The following is a 19,461-nucleotide window of genomic DNA, read 5'->3' as shown; positions in this document are numbered from 1 at the left end:
CACCTGTAATCCCAGCACTTTGGGAGGCTGAGATGGGCAGATCACCTGAGGTCAGGAGTTCAAGACCAGCCTGGCCAACATGGTAAAATTCCATTCCTACTAAAATTACAAAAATTAGCTAGGTGTGGTGGTGGGCACCTGTACTCCAAGCTACTTGGGAGGCTGAGGCAGGAGAATCACTTGAACCCAGGAGGCAGAGGTACAGTGAGCCGAGACCGCACCATTGCACTCCAGCCTGGGCAACAGAGTGAGACTTCATCTCAAAAAAAAGAAAAAAAATCTGAGAAAAGCTTAAAATAGCCATAAGTGCAGATATTAGAAATGGAAGGTAATGTGCAAGAATAACCAGTCAAGGACATATTTCAAGACCCTGGAGAATGGAAGGGACTTTAAATAGCAAGGCAATTTGGGGGAATGGAGTATATCAAAGGAGAGAAACTGGCAGGGGCCAGGTGAAGAAGGGAGCTTATTAAACTGAAATGCTTTGATCATACTTGCATTTTATAAAACTCATGCTGGCAGTGGTATGGAGCAAGGAGATGGGTAGAATAAGAGACAGAAAGATATGGTAGAAAAGTGATGTTCAGGCAAGAGATGACAACGTCTGAGCAGTGTAGATGAAGGAGAGGAAAGAATGATTTTAAACAGAATTAAGGTAGTAGAATTAACATGATTTGCTGATGATCTGGATAAGAAGGTAAGAAAGAAGGAAGAGACAAGAACTATTCACAGGTTTCTGTCTTAGCAACGGGAGGCATGGCGATGCTATTTACTGGGACAGATGCACAAAGGGAAAAACAAAATAGGGGCATTGGAAGACTCACACCCCCGATTCCAAAATTTACTACAAAGCTACAGTAAACAAAACAGTGTGGTAGTAACATAAAGATAGACATATAGTCCAATGGAACAGCATAGAGAACCTAGAAATAAACCCTTGCATTATGTCAAATGATTGTTAACAAGAGTGCCAAGACCATTCAATGGGGAAAAGACAGTCTTTTCAGGCTGGCCACACTGGTTCACACCTGTAATCTCAGTACTTTGGGAGGCTGAGGTAGGAGAAGTGATTAAGCCCAGGAGTTTGAGACCAGCCTGGGCAACATAGGGAGACGCCATCTCTACAAGAAATTGTTAAATATTAGCCAGGCATGGTGCTGTACAACTGTAGTCCCAGCTACGTGGGAGGCTTAGGCAGGAGGATCACCTGAGCCCAGGAGGTCGAGGCTGCAGTGAGCCATGATTGCACCACTGCACTCCAAGTGTCTCACTTTGTCACCATCTCAAAAAAAAAAAAAAAAAAAAAAAAAAGTTTTTTCAACAAATGGTACTAGGAAAACTGGATATCTACATATAAAAGAATGAATTTGGACCCTTACCTAACACCATATGAAACATAAACTCAAAATGGATCAAAAACCTAAATATAAGACCTCAAATGATAAAACTCTTAGAAGACAACATAGAGGAAAAGCTTCCTGAAACCAGATTTCTCAATGACTTCTTGGATATGACAAGACATAAGCAACAAAAGAAAAAATAGACAGACTGAACATCATCAAAATTTCAAACTTTTATGCATCTAAGGGCACTATTGATAGTAAAAGTGCAACCCACAGAATGGACGAAAATATTTGCAAATCACGTATTTCACAAGGGATTACAATAATATCCAGAATGTATGGAGAACTCTTAAAACTTAACAAAAACGAAAACAAAAACAACCCAGTTCAAAAATGAGCAAAGGACTTAAATAGACATTTCTCTAAAGAAGATACACAAATGGCTGATTAGCCCATGAAAAGGTGGTCAACACCACTATTCATTAGGGAAATGCAAACCAAAACCACAATAAGATGCCATTTCATGCTGGGAGGCTCATGCCTATAATCCCAGCACTTTGGGAAGCCAAGGCAGGTGGATCTCTTGAACCCAGGAGTTCAAGACCAGCCTGAGAAACATGGCAAAATCCTGTCTCTACAAAAAATGAAAAATTAGTCAGGCATGATAGCATGAACCTGTAGTCCCAGCTACTCAGGTGGCTGAGGTGAGAGGATCACCTGACACCAGGGAGGTCAAGGTTACAGTGACCTGTGATTGGGCCACTGCACTTCAGCCTGGTAAACAAAGTGAGACCCCCATCCCCCACTTCCAAAACAAAAGATGTCGCCTCACACCCTATCTTATAATAGGATGCCTATTATAAGAAAATAAAACAGAAAACAGTAAGTGTTAGCAGGGACATGGACAAATTGGAACCCCTACGCACTGCTAGTGGGAATGGAAAATAGTATAGCACTATGGAAAACAGTATGGTAGTTCCTCAAAAAATTAAACATAGAATTATCATTTGATCAAGCAATTCCACTTCCAGGTATATACACAAAAGAACTGGAAGCAGGGACTCAAACAGATATTGCATACCAATGTTCATAGCAGCATTATTCATAATAGCCAAAAGGTGGAAAATATCCCATTATTCATCCACGAATAAGTGAATAAACAAACGTGGTACACTCATATAATGGAATATTATTCAGTCTTAAAAAGGAAGGAAATTCTGACACATGCCACAACATGGGTGAACCTAGAGGACTTTAGGCTAAATGAAATAAGCCAGTCACAAAAAGAAAATATTGAATGATCCTACTTATATGAGGTACCTAGAGTAGTCAAATTCATAAAGACGCAAAGCAGGGCCGGGCATGGTGGCTCATGCCTGTAATCTCAACACTTTGGGAGGTGAAGGTGGGAGGGTCATTTGAGCCTAGGAATTTGGGCAACATGGAGAGACTTCATCTCTACAAGAAATAAAAATTAAAAATTAGCCAGGCATGATGGTGTGCACCTGTGGTCCAAGTTAACTCAGACGGCGGAAGCACCAGTATGGTTTGAGCCCAGGAGGTTGAGGCTGCAGTGAGCTATGATCGCGCCACTGCACTCCAGCCTGGGCAACAGAGCAAGACTCTGCCTCAAAAAAAAAAAAAAAGACAGAAAGTAGAATGTTGGTTGCCAAAGGTTGTGGGAAGGAAGGAATGGGGAGTCATTTAATGGGTATAGAGTTTGTTTTGCAAGATAAAAAGAGTTTTGGACATTGGTTGCACAACAATGTGGATGAATTTAATGCCATCAAATGACACTTTAAAATGGTTAAGACAGTAAATTTTATATTGTATATATTTTACCACAATTAGAAATTAAAATTAAATCACTACTGATTTTATTGTAATATCACACAAATATAGTTGACACCCATGGGAAAGTCATCGCAGTTCAAACATGTAGATCCAAACATAAGTTTTTTCAAAGCCCTTTCATCTCCTTTAACATCCTAAAGAATAAGCATATATTCTTTTTTCCAGCTACATGAAAAAGAGTATCAATGACATCACAGGAAAGTTTCCTATAAACCAGAATTCTTTGTGTGTATGTGTGAGACAGGGTCTCACTCTCTTGCCCAGGCTGGAGTGCAGTGGCATGATCTCAGCTCAGTGCACCCTCTGCCTCCCAGGCTCAAGAAATCCTCCTGCCTCAGCCTCCCAAGTAGCTGGGACTATGGGCACACACCACCATGCCTGGCTAATAAACCAGAATTCTTGTCCTAACCTCCAACTTCATTCCCTCTGTTACGCATTAAATGTCTATGGCCCTGCTCACCACCCACCTCCTGCCCTGAATTCACATGTTGAAGCCTAATCTACAATGTGATGGTATTTGGTGGCAGGATCTTTGGGAAAGAAATAGATCCAGAAGAGGTTATGAGCATGGAGCCCTCATGATGGGATAAGTGTCCTAATAAATAGAGGAAGAGCAATCAGAGCTTTCCCCAACCCACTCAATCCCCACCATGTGAGGACACTGTAAGAAGGCAGCTGTCCACAAACCAGGAAGACAGTCCTCACTGGGGAACTGAATCAGCTGGCACCTTGATCTTGGGCTTCCCAGCACAGACTGTGAGAAATAAATGTCTGTTGCCTAAGCTACCCAGTCTACCATATTTCACTATAGCAGCCCAAGCTGACTAATACACCCTCCCCAACCAAAGTCTTAATCTAGGACAATAGCTCTCTGAACCATCTCTAAATTTCACTCATGTTGTACTGTCAGTGTTTTGTCTATGGCTAAAAACTCCAAGTCAGGAACCCCAAGTAATTTTCTAATGAAAAGGCCTTGTCTAAGTTGTAAATACCTTTTTAGTAAGTTCAGGGCAATATATTTCTGGGCTTTAACTTTCCTTTCTTTATTCCTACATTATTGTCACAAAGCACTGCTAGACATCTTTGATACTTGAACAGTCTTACAAGTAACTATTGGTTTTATAGCAAGCATGTTCATGACACATTACATTTGCATCCCACACAGAATTTAATAGAGTGTCTCAGTTTTAAATATGTGATGAACCTTACACTCAAAATGACAACATAATTTTATCTCAAATTCATCAGTCAAGAGATGTTTGTATTACCATTAATATAATCCTTCTAGTTTTCATTACCAACCCATATGAATTTACAACAAGCTTAGGGTTCTCCTAGGTCAACCATCACAATGGTTCTTCCAGGTCTTCCATCCCCGACTGATGAATACAGCAACATGATGTTTCCTAATTATGTAATGAATATTGAGTTCCATGTCTCAGGAAAAAGCCACTGCTGGAAGAGCACCAGCCTTTCTAAGCACTGCGGAAGGGAAAATGGTACCTATGCCATAGTCGCAGAAGGGATGTAAGCAAAAAGCAGGCCAGTGCTGTGCCTAATCTTCTGCTTCCCAGGAGAATGAGAGAGGCAGCAGCCTGGCAGGGGCACAAGGAAGTTAAGAGAGAATCTAGATGTTTCTTTCCAACTTAGACTCCAGTAGTGCAATAGAATGAGGGCATCTGTAAAGCTTAAGGTAAAAACAAAAACCAGGTCAGTCTAAATGCTGATTCAGCAAGGTCCCCCAGGAGGTTCAGAATGCCTATCGTCTGTAAGGGTTTCACCTGTCCATCCTTCATAAAGGCAAAGTATTCACACATATTTTATGATTGTCACATGCAGTGTCCCTCTCAAGTACTGGGAAAACAAATGTTCAAACATTTGAATTTCATGCGAAGAAGAAAACACAGAGTTCAGAAGAGCTTGGAAAGAAAGATACCTTATTCCATTCACTTGTGATTCGTAATATAATGCAGTAATCATTCCCTCTTTTCAAAGGTGCATTATAATATTCCCCATAGTACAGCCTGTCTCCTATAAGTATCTCCATGGCATCATCTGGAACATCTTTGGCCAGTAGTTCTGCAGCCACGTATCCATCAGCATCAGAGGCGTTGCTAAAGAAGGAGGAAGTGCCTTCAGAATCACAAGAAAATGTGCTTTGGAGGGCCAAGGGAAGCACTAACACCTGATATGAACTGGAAGAAAAAAACGGAAGTGTCCATCAGACCCTTGCATGGGGAGTTCATTCATTCATTCATATTTATTGAATACCCGCTATGAGATAAGCCTTTTTTTTTTTCTTTTTTTGAGACGCAGTCTTGCTCTGTCACTAGGATGGAGTGCAGTAGTGCAATCTCAGCTCACTGCAACCTCCACCTCCCGGGTTTGAGTGATTCTCCTGCCTCAGCCTCCCAAGTAGCTGGGACTATAGGCGCATGCCACCACGCCCAGCTAGCTTTTGTATTTTTAGTACAGATGGGGTTTCACCATGTTGGCCAGGCTGGTCTCGGTCTCTTGACCTCATGATCCACCCACCTCATCCTCCCAAAGTGCTGGGATTGCAAGTGTGAACCACTGCACCCAGCCGAGATAAGCCTCTTTCTAGGTACTGGAGACACAACACTAGACAAGAAAAAGTCCTGGCCCATGTGGGATTTATGGTCTGACAGCTCCAACCATCATGCAATTCCAGTTTGAACCTAAAGGGTTAATGCCAGATGACACGGGGCAAGGGACCTCTCCAAGTTCTGGCTGCAGAGAGATGCCAAGTACATCCTCTTTAGCTGGGAGAAGTTGTTGCACATATCACTGCCCTGTGCTGTGTGTGTGTCATCAAGTTGACCTAATCAGTGATTTTCACGTGGGCAAATAAAGCCCAACTGTGCAAAGGGTTTAGCAGTCACATGGAGACCGAGTGCCTACCACAGTGAATGTACTAAGTCCGGAAAAAAGGCTGCAGACAATCATGTGGTGACCTGAAACAGAACTCATGTGATTTACATTCCCTACAGTTCATGGGCTGATACCAAAGTTCATGTGAAATAAATGAGACGCCAAGAGTGCAGAGTCACCATGAGTTAATCCAGTCTGACAACATCCTGAAACAGCCAGAACAGTAATATGTCATGTATGCACTGTAAAAACTGTTCCCCAATTGTGGACAGAAAAACACACTAACAAATGGGTATTGTTTTTGTTATGTGTTTCATTATTCATCCCATCAAATAGAAAGCCTGGCAGTGAAAGGAAGTGTGAGAATAAAAATGCACTGAGAATGGATCACGCTTCCCTTCAATTCCCATCTATCCAGTACTTAGCTCCTGCCTCTAGTACCGTGTTGAGCATCTGCTGTCTCTATCAGGCTTGATAGCAGGGATCTGAATGACTGACTCTTGTATTCTTGCAAATCCTTGCACAGTTCTTTGGTAATGATAGCCCCCCCGACCCCCGCCCCGCCCCTCCGCCACCAACAATGAATGATTCTTGAGTTGAAATTTCAGAAAAGAAGAAAAGCATACATCAGTGTGAAATATGATTAGGGTAATTTCCAAAACTCATTAGGCCATGTAATTCTATTTTACCAGTAAATTTGAACTTCCTGCTTCACATGCCAAATGCCCTATCTCCTGCTTCCTAAGAGCCCATGAATCATGAGATTAAGAAGAGGGAGCCCACCTCCACAGTGGGTGTTGGATATGGAAAGTCTCCCCCCACTAGGTTCCCAGACATCCTAGGTATCCTCGGGGCACTGATTTTCTTTCTTTTCTTTCTTTTTTTTTTTTTTTTTTTTTTTTTTAGGAGGGAGTCTTGCTCTGCTGCCCAGGCTGGAGTGCAGCAGTGTGATCTCAGCTCACTACAACCTTTGCCTCCCAGGTTCAAGCGATTCTTCTGCTTCAGCCTCCTGAGTAGCTGGGATTACAGGCACGCGCCACTACGCCCGGCTAATTGGTTTTTGTATTTTTAGTAGAGATGCGGTTCCACCATGTTGGCCAGGCTGGTCTTGAACTCCTGACCTCAAGTGATCCGCCTGCCTCTGCCTCCCAAAGTGCTGGGATTACAGGTGTGAGCCACCGTGCCTGGCCAAGCGTCCTGATTTTCATAAAGTCTTGGCTCACTTTCAGCCAAGGGCTTTCTACAAAAGAGACAAAGTAAAACCTGCAGGGCAATAAGTTGTCACCACCAGTAAACATTTATTAAGCATCCACTGCCTATAGGGAACACCTGTAACAACAAACTTGCCCCGAGACTTGAAAACATCCCTATGTCATAGCCGCAGGTAAGACAGTAAATGTTGCAGCACCTCCATGCTGTCCATAAGTACATCTTCAAATCCCTCTCATCTTTCCATGCAGGTGGTGGTGGTCAAGGCTCACCTGTGCCCATTTGGTTCTGTACATTGCTCACTAGAGGCATCACTGACAGAGTATGAAGCAGCTTCCCAATTAGCCTGATCGTAATCACCTGTGTTGCCTGATTATTATACAAATTCCCCGAGCTCATCCCAGACCTACTGAATCAAAATCTCTAGGAGTAGAGTCTGGGAATCTGTATCGCTGATAAAGCACCCAGGTGATTCCTATTATCTGGCAGGTGTGGGAGACACGAGCATTAAGGCACCCCAGCAACAGGCTCCATCCTCTGCCTAACATCAGCAAGCTCAGGAGAGGCTTGGTCCCAGGGACCTTGCTCCATTATGTACCCCGAGACATTGTCCCTAAACCATGCAAGAGCAGACTCAGGCCTGTCTCACACACTGGCAAAGCCGCTACCCCCCAGCTCAAACCAGGTAGTCAGGCTTAGGAAACCATCCTGCCTGCTGGTAATTAGCCATGTGACGTTAGAGAAGCAACTGTGGCTGTTTGGAATATGACTGTTCTGGAAGGACTTTTCTCCTCTTTTTCACTACCACACTCCCTCGAATGACTCACAGATCTCCACTTCCTGTTTTGGAGGCGCTGGCCAGCATCTAGCCACAAAGGTAAGCTGTCATTTGGCTTTTCTTTTTGCATTATGTCATTATTTGACATAAATGTCACATTTGTTCTTGCAGATGCTCTCAGGAAGTGACCTCACGACTTCTGTTCTCTTTATAATGACAGAATTACAATGCCTTCTGGCAATTTGTCAAGAATCGGAACAATTTATACAATGTCCATCCCCGGAAAGATCTTTGCACATTTACTGAATTTAAATGAATCTAAAAGCAGGAAAACCCTAAGTTTTATTATAAATGGATATATACAGATAATATCACCAGACTTTCTTTTTTGTAATTTTATAACATCTCGCTTTTTTTTTAACCTTGATTTTACTGAAGGGTCCGGAGAGACAAAGGCAAGGCTGGTGAGGCCATGTACATTTCAGCTCCTTGACCTGGTGCTGTGAGCAAGCTGTTCATCTCTCCGCTCCAACCTCGATCTCCCTCTCTGAAAGAGGGACTGATGCTACTTTCCCAATCCTGCCGTGACCTTTGCAAATAAACTATTTAACTGAACACAGTGGAGTCCTCCAACCGAGGTAAATTAATTCCATCCTAATGCCATCTGGAATCCCAGAAGCAGTCATTAATTACCCAGTGTCTTGCCCATAACTCAATACAAGAAAAGACAAAAAGATTTACCTAAATGATCTTTGCAGAAACCACTGCACATCCCGCAAGATCAACCTTACATACAGGGCAACATATTCTGCCTTTGAGAAATGGAATGATGCCCCTGACCCCCCATCCGTAAAGGATATATTATGAGACATGAGTGCAAAGGACAATCGTGACATGTCCTAAGCACGTAACCCATGCTTGCCCAGTGACCAAAGGAATGGATTTAATTTCTTGAGCTAAACCGCCCAAATGCTTGTATATATGGTCCTTTAGCAGTCTCTCTATGTGGCCAGGTGCGGCGGCTCACGCCTATAGTCCTAGCACTTTGGGAGGCCAAGGTAGGTGGATCACCTGATGTCAGGAGTTCGAGACCAGCCTGGCCAACATGGCAAAACCTGGTCTCTACTGAAAATACAAAAATTATCCAGGTGTGGTGGCGCACACCTGTAATCCCAGCTACTCAGGAGGCAGAGGAAGGAGAATCAGTTGAACTCAGGAGGTGGAGGTTGCAGTGAGCTGAGATCGCAACACTGTATTCCAGCCTGAGTGATGGGAGTAAGACTCCATCTCAAAGAAAAAAAAAAAAAGAAGTCTCTCTCTCCATTAGAAAGGATGCTGGTTGGGATTAAAGGCCACTCTGTACCCAAGGAAACAAAAGAGGCCCCAGCTGCATCGTTCTAACAACCCAAGTACAGCCACCAACACAGAAGTCTTCTCCTCACCAAAATCAAAGTTTCCAAATCACTCCGTGGGGATCACTGGGCAACCATGGAGAAAGGACAGCTACTGACCTGATTGGTCCATTTTTCTCCTTGGCTTTCCTCAGTCTGAGGCGTGGTAGAGGTCCTCCGTGCACCGTAAAAAATTCTACTTCCGGCAGGGGAGGCTCTGAAAACATGTTGAAAAGAAGAGAAGGGGTGTGATCGGAACAAGTAAAAAGCAGGACAAAAGAGGTCCTCGTGAGGGCTATTAAAGGGAAAGTTTTAATTTCAGAAGCGAGGCGCCTATTCTGTACATGCCACAATGTGGATGATCATGCTAAGTGAAATACACCAGGCACAAAAGGACAGATTATGTACCATTCCACTTAGATGAAAAATCTAACATAGGCAAATTCACAGAGAAAGAAGAGGTTGCTGGGGGTGGAAGGGGCATGTAGGGAGTGGGAACATATTGCTTAATGGTCACAGAGGTTCTCCATGGGGTGATGAAAAAATCTTGGAAATACACAGTGGTGATGGTTGCACAACATGCCAATAAACTGTGTGCTTCAAGATGTTAAAATGGCACATCTTATGTGTATTTTGCCACAATAAAAAGAAGTGATGAGTATACTGTGGCACTGGCAGAGGATAGATGTGGCGGGCATTACAGTTTGCTTGGTGGGTAGATTCCTATTTGGTGGGGAAGACCACCACATCAGCCTTCTATATCCTTTATAATCACAGAGCTCTCTGTCCTTATTTTCACGCTCCCAGCAACAAGATTTCCCAAATAGGTTTCCCATCAGGAGGAAACTACACTGACTGGCTGACACCAGCGTTCTTGCACCTCACTGGTAGTTAGTCATGGTATAAATGTGCTAACTGCCATTCTGCCTTGTGGGTAACATGCTAAGTAAGACATACTGGGCACTAACCATTCACACTAGAGGTGTTGTACATATGCCTCATCTTACTTAATCTCAACAGGGCTACCAAGTGGGTGATGTTTGTAGAAGCAATCATTTGCTCCCTCTCGTGGGGTTCCTACCCATGCAAGGTAGGAACTTCTCCCCTCTCCAAAGTATTGGGAAAAGAGCTTGCACCTGGCCTTCCATCCATCCCTGTGATTTGTGAAACAGCTAGCTCCCACGTGGACCCATTCTTATTTTTTTTATTTTTCTTTCTTTCTTTCTTTCTTTTTTTTTTTTTCGTGAGGTGGGGGCTGCCTGAAGGCAGAACAGGTGATTTCCCACCTTCTAGTCCCACTGTCCATCTCTAGGCAAACCTGAGTCAAGGTAAGCCTGAAGCCTTGTCTACATTTGCCCTATAGCCAGGGTTCCCAACCCCAGGTGGTGGACCAGTACCAGTCTGTGGCCTGTTAAGAACGAGGCCACGCAGCAGGAGGTGAGCAGCAGGTGGACAAGCATTCCCGCCTGAGCTCCACCTCCTGTCAGATCAGTGGCAGCATTAGTTTCTCACGAGAGCGTGAACCCTATTGTGAACTGTGCATACAAGGTATCTAGGTTGTGCACTCCTTATGAGAATCTAATGCCTGATGATCTGAGGTGGAACAATTTTATCCCAAAACCATCCCTCTACCCACCCCAGTCCGTGGAAAAATTGTCTCTGATGAAACCAGTCCCTGGGGCCAACAAGGTTGGGGACCACTGCACTATAGCTTCAACTTCCCCACAGGTGGGGCACAAAGTGTAGGTATGGGAGGAAGTTCAAGAAGCTTCATTTTGGCCAGGTGCAGTGGCTCATGCCTGTAATCTCAGCACTTTGAGAGGCCAAGACAGGCAGATCACCTGAGGCCAGGAGTTTGAGACCAGCCTTGCCAACACGGTGAGACCCTGTCTCTATTAAAGATGCAAAAATTAGCTGGGCATGATGGCGCACGCCTGTAATCCCAGCTACTCGGGAGGCAGAAGCAGGAGAATCACTTGAACTGGGCAGGCGGAGGTTGCAGTGAGCCGAGATCATGCCACTGTACTCCAGCCTAGGTGACAGAGTGAGACTCTGTCTCAAAAAAAAAAAAAAAAAAAAAAAAAAAAGCCTCAGACCCAAACTAGTTTTACCAGCAATAAAACTGATTACTTTGATCCCTCTCTAACGTTTATGTATCTTCTTCAATTTCCCTAAACTCAGAGGTGGAACAAGTACAGTTATTATCTTAGAAAAACTCATTTTATAGATGAGGAAATTGATACATGAGAGATTGTTACTTGTCCAAAGGCCACACAATTAGCAAGTAGTAGAGTCAGAATTTGAACTCATGCTCTGCTACACACCTCTCTCATTCACCTTGGAGTATCTTGAAGATTTGGTTCTACCAATTGATCTGGCAAATTTCCATTAGCTTTGAGTGAATTAACAAACTCTACTTTAAAAACACTGGCCAGGGACCGTGGCTCATGCCTGTAACCCTAGCACTTTGGGAGGCAGAGGTGGGCGGATCACTTGAGGTCAGGAGTTTGAGACTAGCCTGGGCAACATGGTGAAATCCTGTCTCTATTAAAAAACACGAAAATTAGCCAGGCATGGTGGCACACCCGTGTAATCCCAGCTACTTGGGAGTCTGAGGCAGGAGGACCGCTTGAAGCTGGGAGCAGAGGTTGAAGTAAGCCAAGATCGTGCCACTGCACTCCAGCCTGGGCAAAAAAGCGAGACTCTGTCTCAAAAAATAAAAATACGGTGAAACCCCATCTCTACTAAAAAAATACAAAAAACTAGCCGGGCGAGGTGGCGGGCGCCTGTAGTCCCAGCTACTCGGGAGGCTGAGGCAGGAGAATGGCGTGAACCCGGGAGGCGGAGCTTGCAGTGAGCTGAGATCCGGCCACTGCACTCCAGCCTGGGCGACAGAGCGAGACTCCGTCTCAAAAAAAAAATAAATAAATAAATAAAAATAAAAAATAAATAAAAATAAAAACAAAAACATTGAATACCCAAAGATTTTACAAACCCATCAACTCCAAGAAAATGATCCACTTGCCACAATTACTGCAGAGTTAGAGGTCTACCCAGTGTGGCTCACATCAGAGAAGCTAGACTGCAGTTAACTGCAGAGATAGTATGATGTAGTGGGTAGGAACACAGGACTTAGGTTGCTATCCTGGTTCTATCACTTACAGCTCCAGCAGCCTCATCTGTTAAATAGAGGTAAAAACAACCTCTACCTCTGAGGGAATTAATGAGCCAATTAATAATGATTAACAATAATAGTTAATGAGTCCACACAAGTAAAGAGAATAAAACAGTGCCTGGAGCACAGCAGCCCTCGGCGCCTGTTGGCATCTGTATAATATCACTTGAGCTACTAGTTGCCAATTCTATGCTAGGAACTTTGCCTCTGCTGTTTCAACAAATCCTCACAGCAGCTCTGCGTGACAATCATCTCTATCTTATCAGCGAGGAAATCAAGGCTCAGGCCGGCTGAGTCACACCACTAGAAGACGGCCAGCTGAGCCAAGTGTGGGACTCAGGGTAATTTGACTCCAAAGTCTCCTTTGCTACATTGCCAGGCTGTGACAATGCTTGTGTTCACTTTGCCTGAGATTAAACCATGACCTAGAAGGAGAAACCTGGAATTACAAATCCCTGAGGAATGAGAGACCTCTGTGCCATCCCCAGCCTGAGACGGTAAGGAACAGAGCTTGGGGGTCCTGGGGGTGTCAAACAACAAATATCTCTTAATTAGCAGGTTCAAAGGGAAGGGATGAATAGAAAAGAAAAAACTCAGAAATGACCCCAGGAGAGAGGTCATAGGGACAGGTTTAGCTCCTTCCCAACTTGAGCACACAGGAAATGCCATTCAGGGGGCTGTGACTTGTGATATAGAAAGAGGGTTCCTCACAGGACAGAGGGTGGCAACAGAAGCCAGGCAAAAGAGGCAGTGTCCCTAAGTCAGGGCTGGAGAGGCATTCTGCTGAATGCACAGGGGCTTGAAAGAAAACAAACGCGGAAGAGACCACGGAAAGCTGCAACCCTGTCATTGTGAAACTCCCAAAGATGGGACACCCTGTGCCTGAGATTCTCCGAGTTCGTACACGTTGTCTTTTCATATGCTACATACTTTATATGTATGTGCTCAGCATCCCTTTTTTTGTGGAGAGCGGCCCTTCTCCTTCCCACATGGTTCTTACGGGGCCCGCATTCCCAGTACTCCAAAACCCCACTGGCCCAGGGCCCAGGGATCATGGATTGCCATTCCCCAGTCAGAAGATGGCTCAAAAAGAGCAATCTGTTTAACTGTAGGAGACTGGAGGCTTTTTGTTTTTGCTATTTGTTTGTTGTTGTTGTTGTTGTTTTGTTGTTTTGGGTTTGTTTTTTTTTTTGAGATGGGGTCTTGCTCGGTCACCCAGGCTGGAGTACAGTGGCACAGTCTTGGCTCACTGCAATCTCTGCCTCCCAGGTTCAAGGAATTCTCCTGCCTCAACCTCCTGAGTAGGTGGGATTACAGGCATGTGCCACCATGCCCAGCTAATTTTTGTATTTTTAGTAGAGATGGGGTTTCACCATGTTGGCCAGGCTGATCTCAAACTCCTGACCTCAGGTGATCTGCCCACCTCTGCCTCCCAAAGTGCTGGGATTACAGGCATGAGCCACCACGCCAGGCCTAGAAGATTGGAGGGTTTTATTCTTCTTCTTAGATTGTAAGTACCAGGTAGGCCAACAGTACAATGTCCATCCTCCAAAGTCTGGCTGGAAGAGTTTGGCAGAAAGAGGGCCTCATGGCTGGAAGAGCAATGGGGCCGTGGTGACATCACGTGTGGCTGGAGCTTGCTGTCTCCAAGCGAGATCCATCCTTGGCCTTCCCAGTTCTGTGATCCCACAAATTCCACCTGCTTAAGCTGGTTGGAGTTGGGTTTCTGTCCCTTGCAACCGAAAGAGCCCTGACTATAGAATGCATCCAGCGCCTTGGTATTCTGTGGAAGGGCAGAACCCTCAGCTGTGTACTGGCAGGAATTCTGGTGCTAGGCCAAGTGGACATAGTAGGGAAGCGGTCCTTATGCATTTGTGTAAGAAGAATTGCTGTAATTCCAGGCACATCCTAAACCGCTTGGGTGGTGGAGACAGTGAGGACAGCAGGACGAACTGCCTTAAGAACTCCGTTTAGACCCTGGACTAAACCACCCCTCCTTCAAAGTCCATCACTGCATCAGCTCAGTAGGGCAAGGGAGGAAGGGCATGATGGAAGGAAAGAGAAAGATATATTAAAAATATATGTATGAATGCCTCCCCCATCCCCCCACCCTAGCCGTAAACCCTGCCACTATGAACCGAAGGACTCTGAGGCCAAAATAGATTCTCAAGACTGTATTTACCAGATTAGAAAATAGCTTTGGGGTAGAAACCCTCAATCTCAAATTATAATAAATAAAAACTTAGACCTGCCTGGACCTTTACAGTTGTTAAAAGCACTACCATATATATTATTCATATATCTGCATTCAACAAACACCCATTAGCCACCTCTGCCCAGGCTCTGTGCTAGGCTCGGGGAGACAATCACGGAAGACATGGTTTCTGCTTTCCGGGAGCTTGGAGTGTAATCATGAAGACAGTTTTATAAAGGTAGTGGTCAGAGCTGTGATGGAGTTATACACAGAGCGCTGTGGATGTGAGGAGCAACATCTAACTGAAGGCAGGGAGCTGAGCCTATCAAACATGGAAATAGACATCTGCAGAGGCATGAGGTGGCGGCAGGGAGGGACAGAACTACACGGAGCTCCTGGCTGAAAGGTTGAGGTCTGGCAGAGTAGAAGTAGGTGGTCAGGTTAGAGGGGTAGGTGTGGGTCAGATCTGAGAGATCTGAGGTTCTGGAAGTAATGAGAAGCCGTTTAAAGATTTTTAGCAGGCTGGGTGCAGTGGCTCATGCCTGTAATCCCAGCACTCTGGGAGGTTGACGCAGGCAGGTTGTTTGAGGCCAAGAGTTCAAGATCAGGTTGGGCAACATGGTGAAACCTCGCCTCTACAAAAAATTTTTAAAATTAGCCAGGCACAGTGGTGTGCACCTGTGATCCCAGCTACTCAGGAGGCCGAGATGGGAGGATTACTTGAGCCCGGGAGGTGGAGATTGCAGTGAGCCAAGATTGCACCACTGTACTCCAGCCTGGGCAACAGCTAGACCCTGTCTCAAAAAAAAGAAAAAAAATTTTTAGCAGATCTGCACGAAAATACAATTTAGAGAGCTGATCGAAAGATGAACAGAAAAAGGGCAAAAACACAGGTTGTCCAATAATCTAGGTCGGAAGTGCTTGAGGTCTGCTGCAAGTGACAGCACAGAGAATGGACAAGAGGGGACAAACAGAAGCCTTGCTCAAGGGAGAGACGGCAGGAATCTGGCAACCAAGTCAGTGGTGATGTCATTTACCAAGTCTTGGGGAAGACGAGCAGCAGCTCGCTTCTAGGTCTGTTCAGGCTGAAGTGTGTAAGGAATCCTCCAGCAGGCTGTTAGAAACGTAGGTCTGAAGCCTGGGAGCAAACCCTGTGGTGGAGACACAGAGGCAGCTCACGGGGAGGAGCGAACCTGGCCACCAGGGAGACGGTGTATCTGAGGACAGATGGGGGCCAAGGGCGGACCACCGAGAAACCCAGGCTTTAAGACCAGGTGGAGGAGGAAGAGAACTTTGTGGCCTTTATGAAACAGTGTTAAGTCTAGAATTTCTCCCAGGGTCTCTTAGACACTGCAGCATAGATCATGTTTTTCCTGAACCTGTGGGATTGCCAGGTGCCCCAGGAGGTCACCTGGAAAAGCCTCTGCTTAGAGTCTAGGCCTCACATCACTCGTTTGTTGAAATGAAAGTCTATGCTATTTTCAAGAGCAGTCCAGAGAGAGATTCCTTAGGATACAGCTGAGAAGACAACAGCTGGATTCCTGCGGCAGTGATGGAGGAGAGAGGAAAAGCCCCCACATGTGCCCTGGGAACATACCCCTTCCCTTTGAGATCTAACTGCCCTCAGGCCCTTTGCCATCACTGAAATGCCCTTTCACTTGTGATGTTTTGTTGTCACAGTAAAATTAACGTTTTCTATTACGTATTTCCACTTCTCAGCCCAGGTGGAGATTAACTGGTTACTCTTTTCTGTGTCACAACTCCGAGCAGCCCCCCGCCCGCCCGCCCTGCCTCCACTGGCTCTTTTAAGTTACTCCTCTTTGTTCTTCTCCAAGAGTAATAATTCTAGTTCCTCTAATCTCTTGGCTAACATTTTAAAACCACCCAGGAGCAGCAGAGCAAAGTGCTCACTGAGCTCAGAAGAGGCAATTGCAGACAGAGCAGGGAGGCCATCCCCCTGCTTGGTCCAGGTGACGTTGCTCTTTCCCAATCTAGGGTCACAGCTTTCAAGGCACCACGGTCATCTGGTTCAATCAACATGTGACTTTGAGACCATTTTCTGCTCTGTTTGCCTAAGGCCTCCCCACTTTATATTTTATTTTTTTTTTTTTTTTTTGGTTTTTTTTTTTTTGCTTTTTGAGACTGAGTTTAGCGGCTGGAGTGCAATGGTGCGATCTCAGCTCCCTACAGCCTCCGCCTCCCAGGCTCAAGCAATTCTCCTGCCACAGCCTCCCGAGTAGCTGGGATTACAGGCATGCACCACCACACCCGGTCGATTTGTGTATTTTTAGTAGAGACAGGGTTTCACCATGTTGGCCAGGCTGGTCCCAAACTCCTGACCTCAGGTGATCCACTCACCTCAGCCTCCCGAAGTGCTGGGATTATAGGCATGAGCCACCATGCCCGGCCCCTGCCTTATATTTTAAACTGTCTACTTTTTCTCTCCAACGTACAAGCGTAAGTCTCATCAGGCTGGTTCTCAGTCACATTTTGAGGCGAAACAAACTTGACTTTCAGCTGAATTTTCCAAGGTGCTCTTCCTTGTCTCCCAAACTGATATCCTGGGCAGACCTGCTCTCCTTTCCATCAGCCTCGTTACTGATTTAAACTGAATTAGACCCAAGGCAAGAAATGGGTCCTGCCTGTGCTGGAAAGTATAGCTCTTTCACCCTGGGTGTGTGAGATGGGAGAGGAACCAGAACAGAGACCTTCATGACCATTCTCGGATGTCAGGAATATCCATCCTCTGCTAGAAGCAAATGACAAAAGAAATTTCCACATGGGGGGAAATGTGGGGAAAAGTAATGAAGGAGAATTTACTCTGCAAAAAAAAAAACATATTAAATGTATCATAAAATTACAACAATTGAAATAGTAAAGTACACGCACAGGACAGATAAAGCAGTCTAGACAGTCTAGAAATAGACCCAAAGAAATGTACCAGGTGGCGTGGATGGTCAGTATTTCCAAAGGTGATAGGGAACTGACTTACAGCTGGGGAGAAAAATTACCATGTAAATTTAGCCTTATATCAGACATCAGAATAAATTCCAAATGAACCTAAGTGGTTTTTTGGAGGGGTTTTTGTGTTTTGCTGGGTTTTTTTTAGGAAAGTGGTCTCACTGTGTCGCCCAGGCTGGAGTGCACTGCCATGATCATTGTTCACTGCAGCCTTGAACTCCTGGACTCAAGCAGTCCTCTCTCCTCAGCCTGCTAGAGCGCTGGAATTACAGGAATGAGCCACTGTGCCCAGCCCAAACCTTAATTTTAAGCGCAAAACAGCAGGTCAGGTGCAGTGACTCCCACCTATAATCCTAGCTTTTTGGGAGGCCTAGGCAAAAAATGATTGCTTGGGCCCAGGAGTTTGAGACCAGTCTGGGCAACACAGTAAGACTTCATCTTTACAAAAAGTGAAACATTAGCAGGGTGTGATGGTATGCACCTGTAGTCTCGGCTACTTGGGAGGCTGAGGCAGGAGGACTGCTTGAGCCCAGGAGTTTGAGGATGCAGTAAGCTATGATTGATTGTGCCACAGCACTCCAGCCTGGGTGATAGAGTGAGATCACTATGTCTAAAAAAAATTTTTTTAATAAAAAATAAAGAGAAAAAATAAAATAAATGCAAAAAGAAAAACTATTAAGAAGGATAAGAAAATATTAAAGAATAAGAATTAATCTGATTTCAGGGTGAGAAAGGCTTTTCTTGTCATGACCAGAGGCAGAAACTATAAAGGCATCAATAGAATTGATTACATAAAAATTTTAAATGTTTAAATGTCAAAAAATATTGAAAAGGCCTGGCACAGTGGCTCACGCCTGTAATCCTGGCACTTTGGGAGGCCAAGCTAGGTGGATCATCTGAGGTCAGGAGTTTGAGATCAGCCTGGCCAACATGGTGAAACCCCATCTCTACTAAAAATACAAAAATTAGCCGGGGATAGTGGTGCATGCCTGTAGTCCCAGCTACTTGGGAGGCTGAGGCAAAAGAATAGCTTGAACCCAGGAGGCAGAGGTTGCAGTGTGCCGAGATCGGCCACTGCACTCCAGCCAGGGCAACATAATGAAACTCAGTCTCAAAAAAAAAAAAAAAATTGAAAAGAAAATAAAAGAGGAAATAGCCTTGGAGTAGGAATTTGTAATATTTATCAAAAGATTAATATCACTAACGAAGGTAAACTATTAAATCAGCCAAAGAAAAAGAGTAATGTAAGTACAAATGTGTTAAAATTTCTCCATGTAAAACCCATCAAAATGAACAAAAAGAACCAAAAATGGAAGAAAATTTTATCTGCATCAAAACTCAGCAACGTCTCCAACTTTGTACTACAAACTTCAAGTAAACACAAACAATTGAATGAAAATACAACTCCACCGCCCAAAAACCCAGTACAATGCTACTTTTCTGAATTTTCTATAATAAAAAGTAGGTAGAAAAATAAACACACCATGATGGTTCTTTTCTAATCCTCAGGTGCCTCTCCAGATATATCATCCCATCCAAAGCCTGGTAAATTAAAATTGGAGGCAACAGAAAAAATAGTAGCTTCCACCACAAGTCATCAGCTAGATAGATCTTCTCTATCAATAAAGTTATGAGACTTGACCTCCCAAGGAGAAGAAACCAAT

At 44.6% G+C, this 19,461-nt stretch overlaps 1 protein-coding gene across 7 annotated transcripts in view; it reads right to left on the bottom strand.

The window, feature by feature from the left end:
- SUSD1 (sushi domain containing 1) overlaps positions 1-19,461 on the bottom strand; it is a 136,528-nt gene that overhangs the window by 12,817 nt on the left and 104,250 nt on the right. For 3 of the 7 annotated variants that reach the window (XM_050762022.1, XM_050762023.1, XM_050762021.1), the window contains exons 13-14: positions 9,588-9,684; positions 5,134-5,392 (exon numbers count right to left, since the gene is read on the bottom strand). The exons of 1 other annotated variant lie outside the window; for it this stretch is intronic. In XM_050762022.1, coding sequence (XP_050617979.1) covers positions 5,134-5,392; positions 9,588-9,684 — 356 coding nt within the window. The remainder of the gene's footprint in view (positions 1-5,133; positions 5,393-9,587; positions 9,685-19,461) is intronic. 3 more of the 7 variants (XM_050762025.1, XM_050762028.1, XM_050762024.1) reach the window with 2 other exon arrangements.

This window comes from Macaca thibetana, chromosome 15 (assembly GCF_024542745.1).
Source record: "Macaca thibetana thibetana isolate TM-01 chromosome 15, ASM2454274v1, whole genome shotgun sequence".
NCBI classification, from domain to species: Eukaryota; Metazoa; Chordata; class Mammalia; order Primates; family Cercopithecidae; genus Macaca; species Macaca thibetana.
This window is presented reverse-complemented; position numbering and strand designations above follow the sequence as displayed.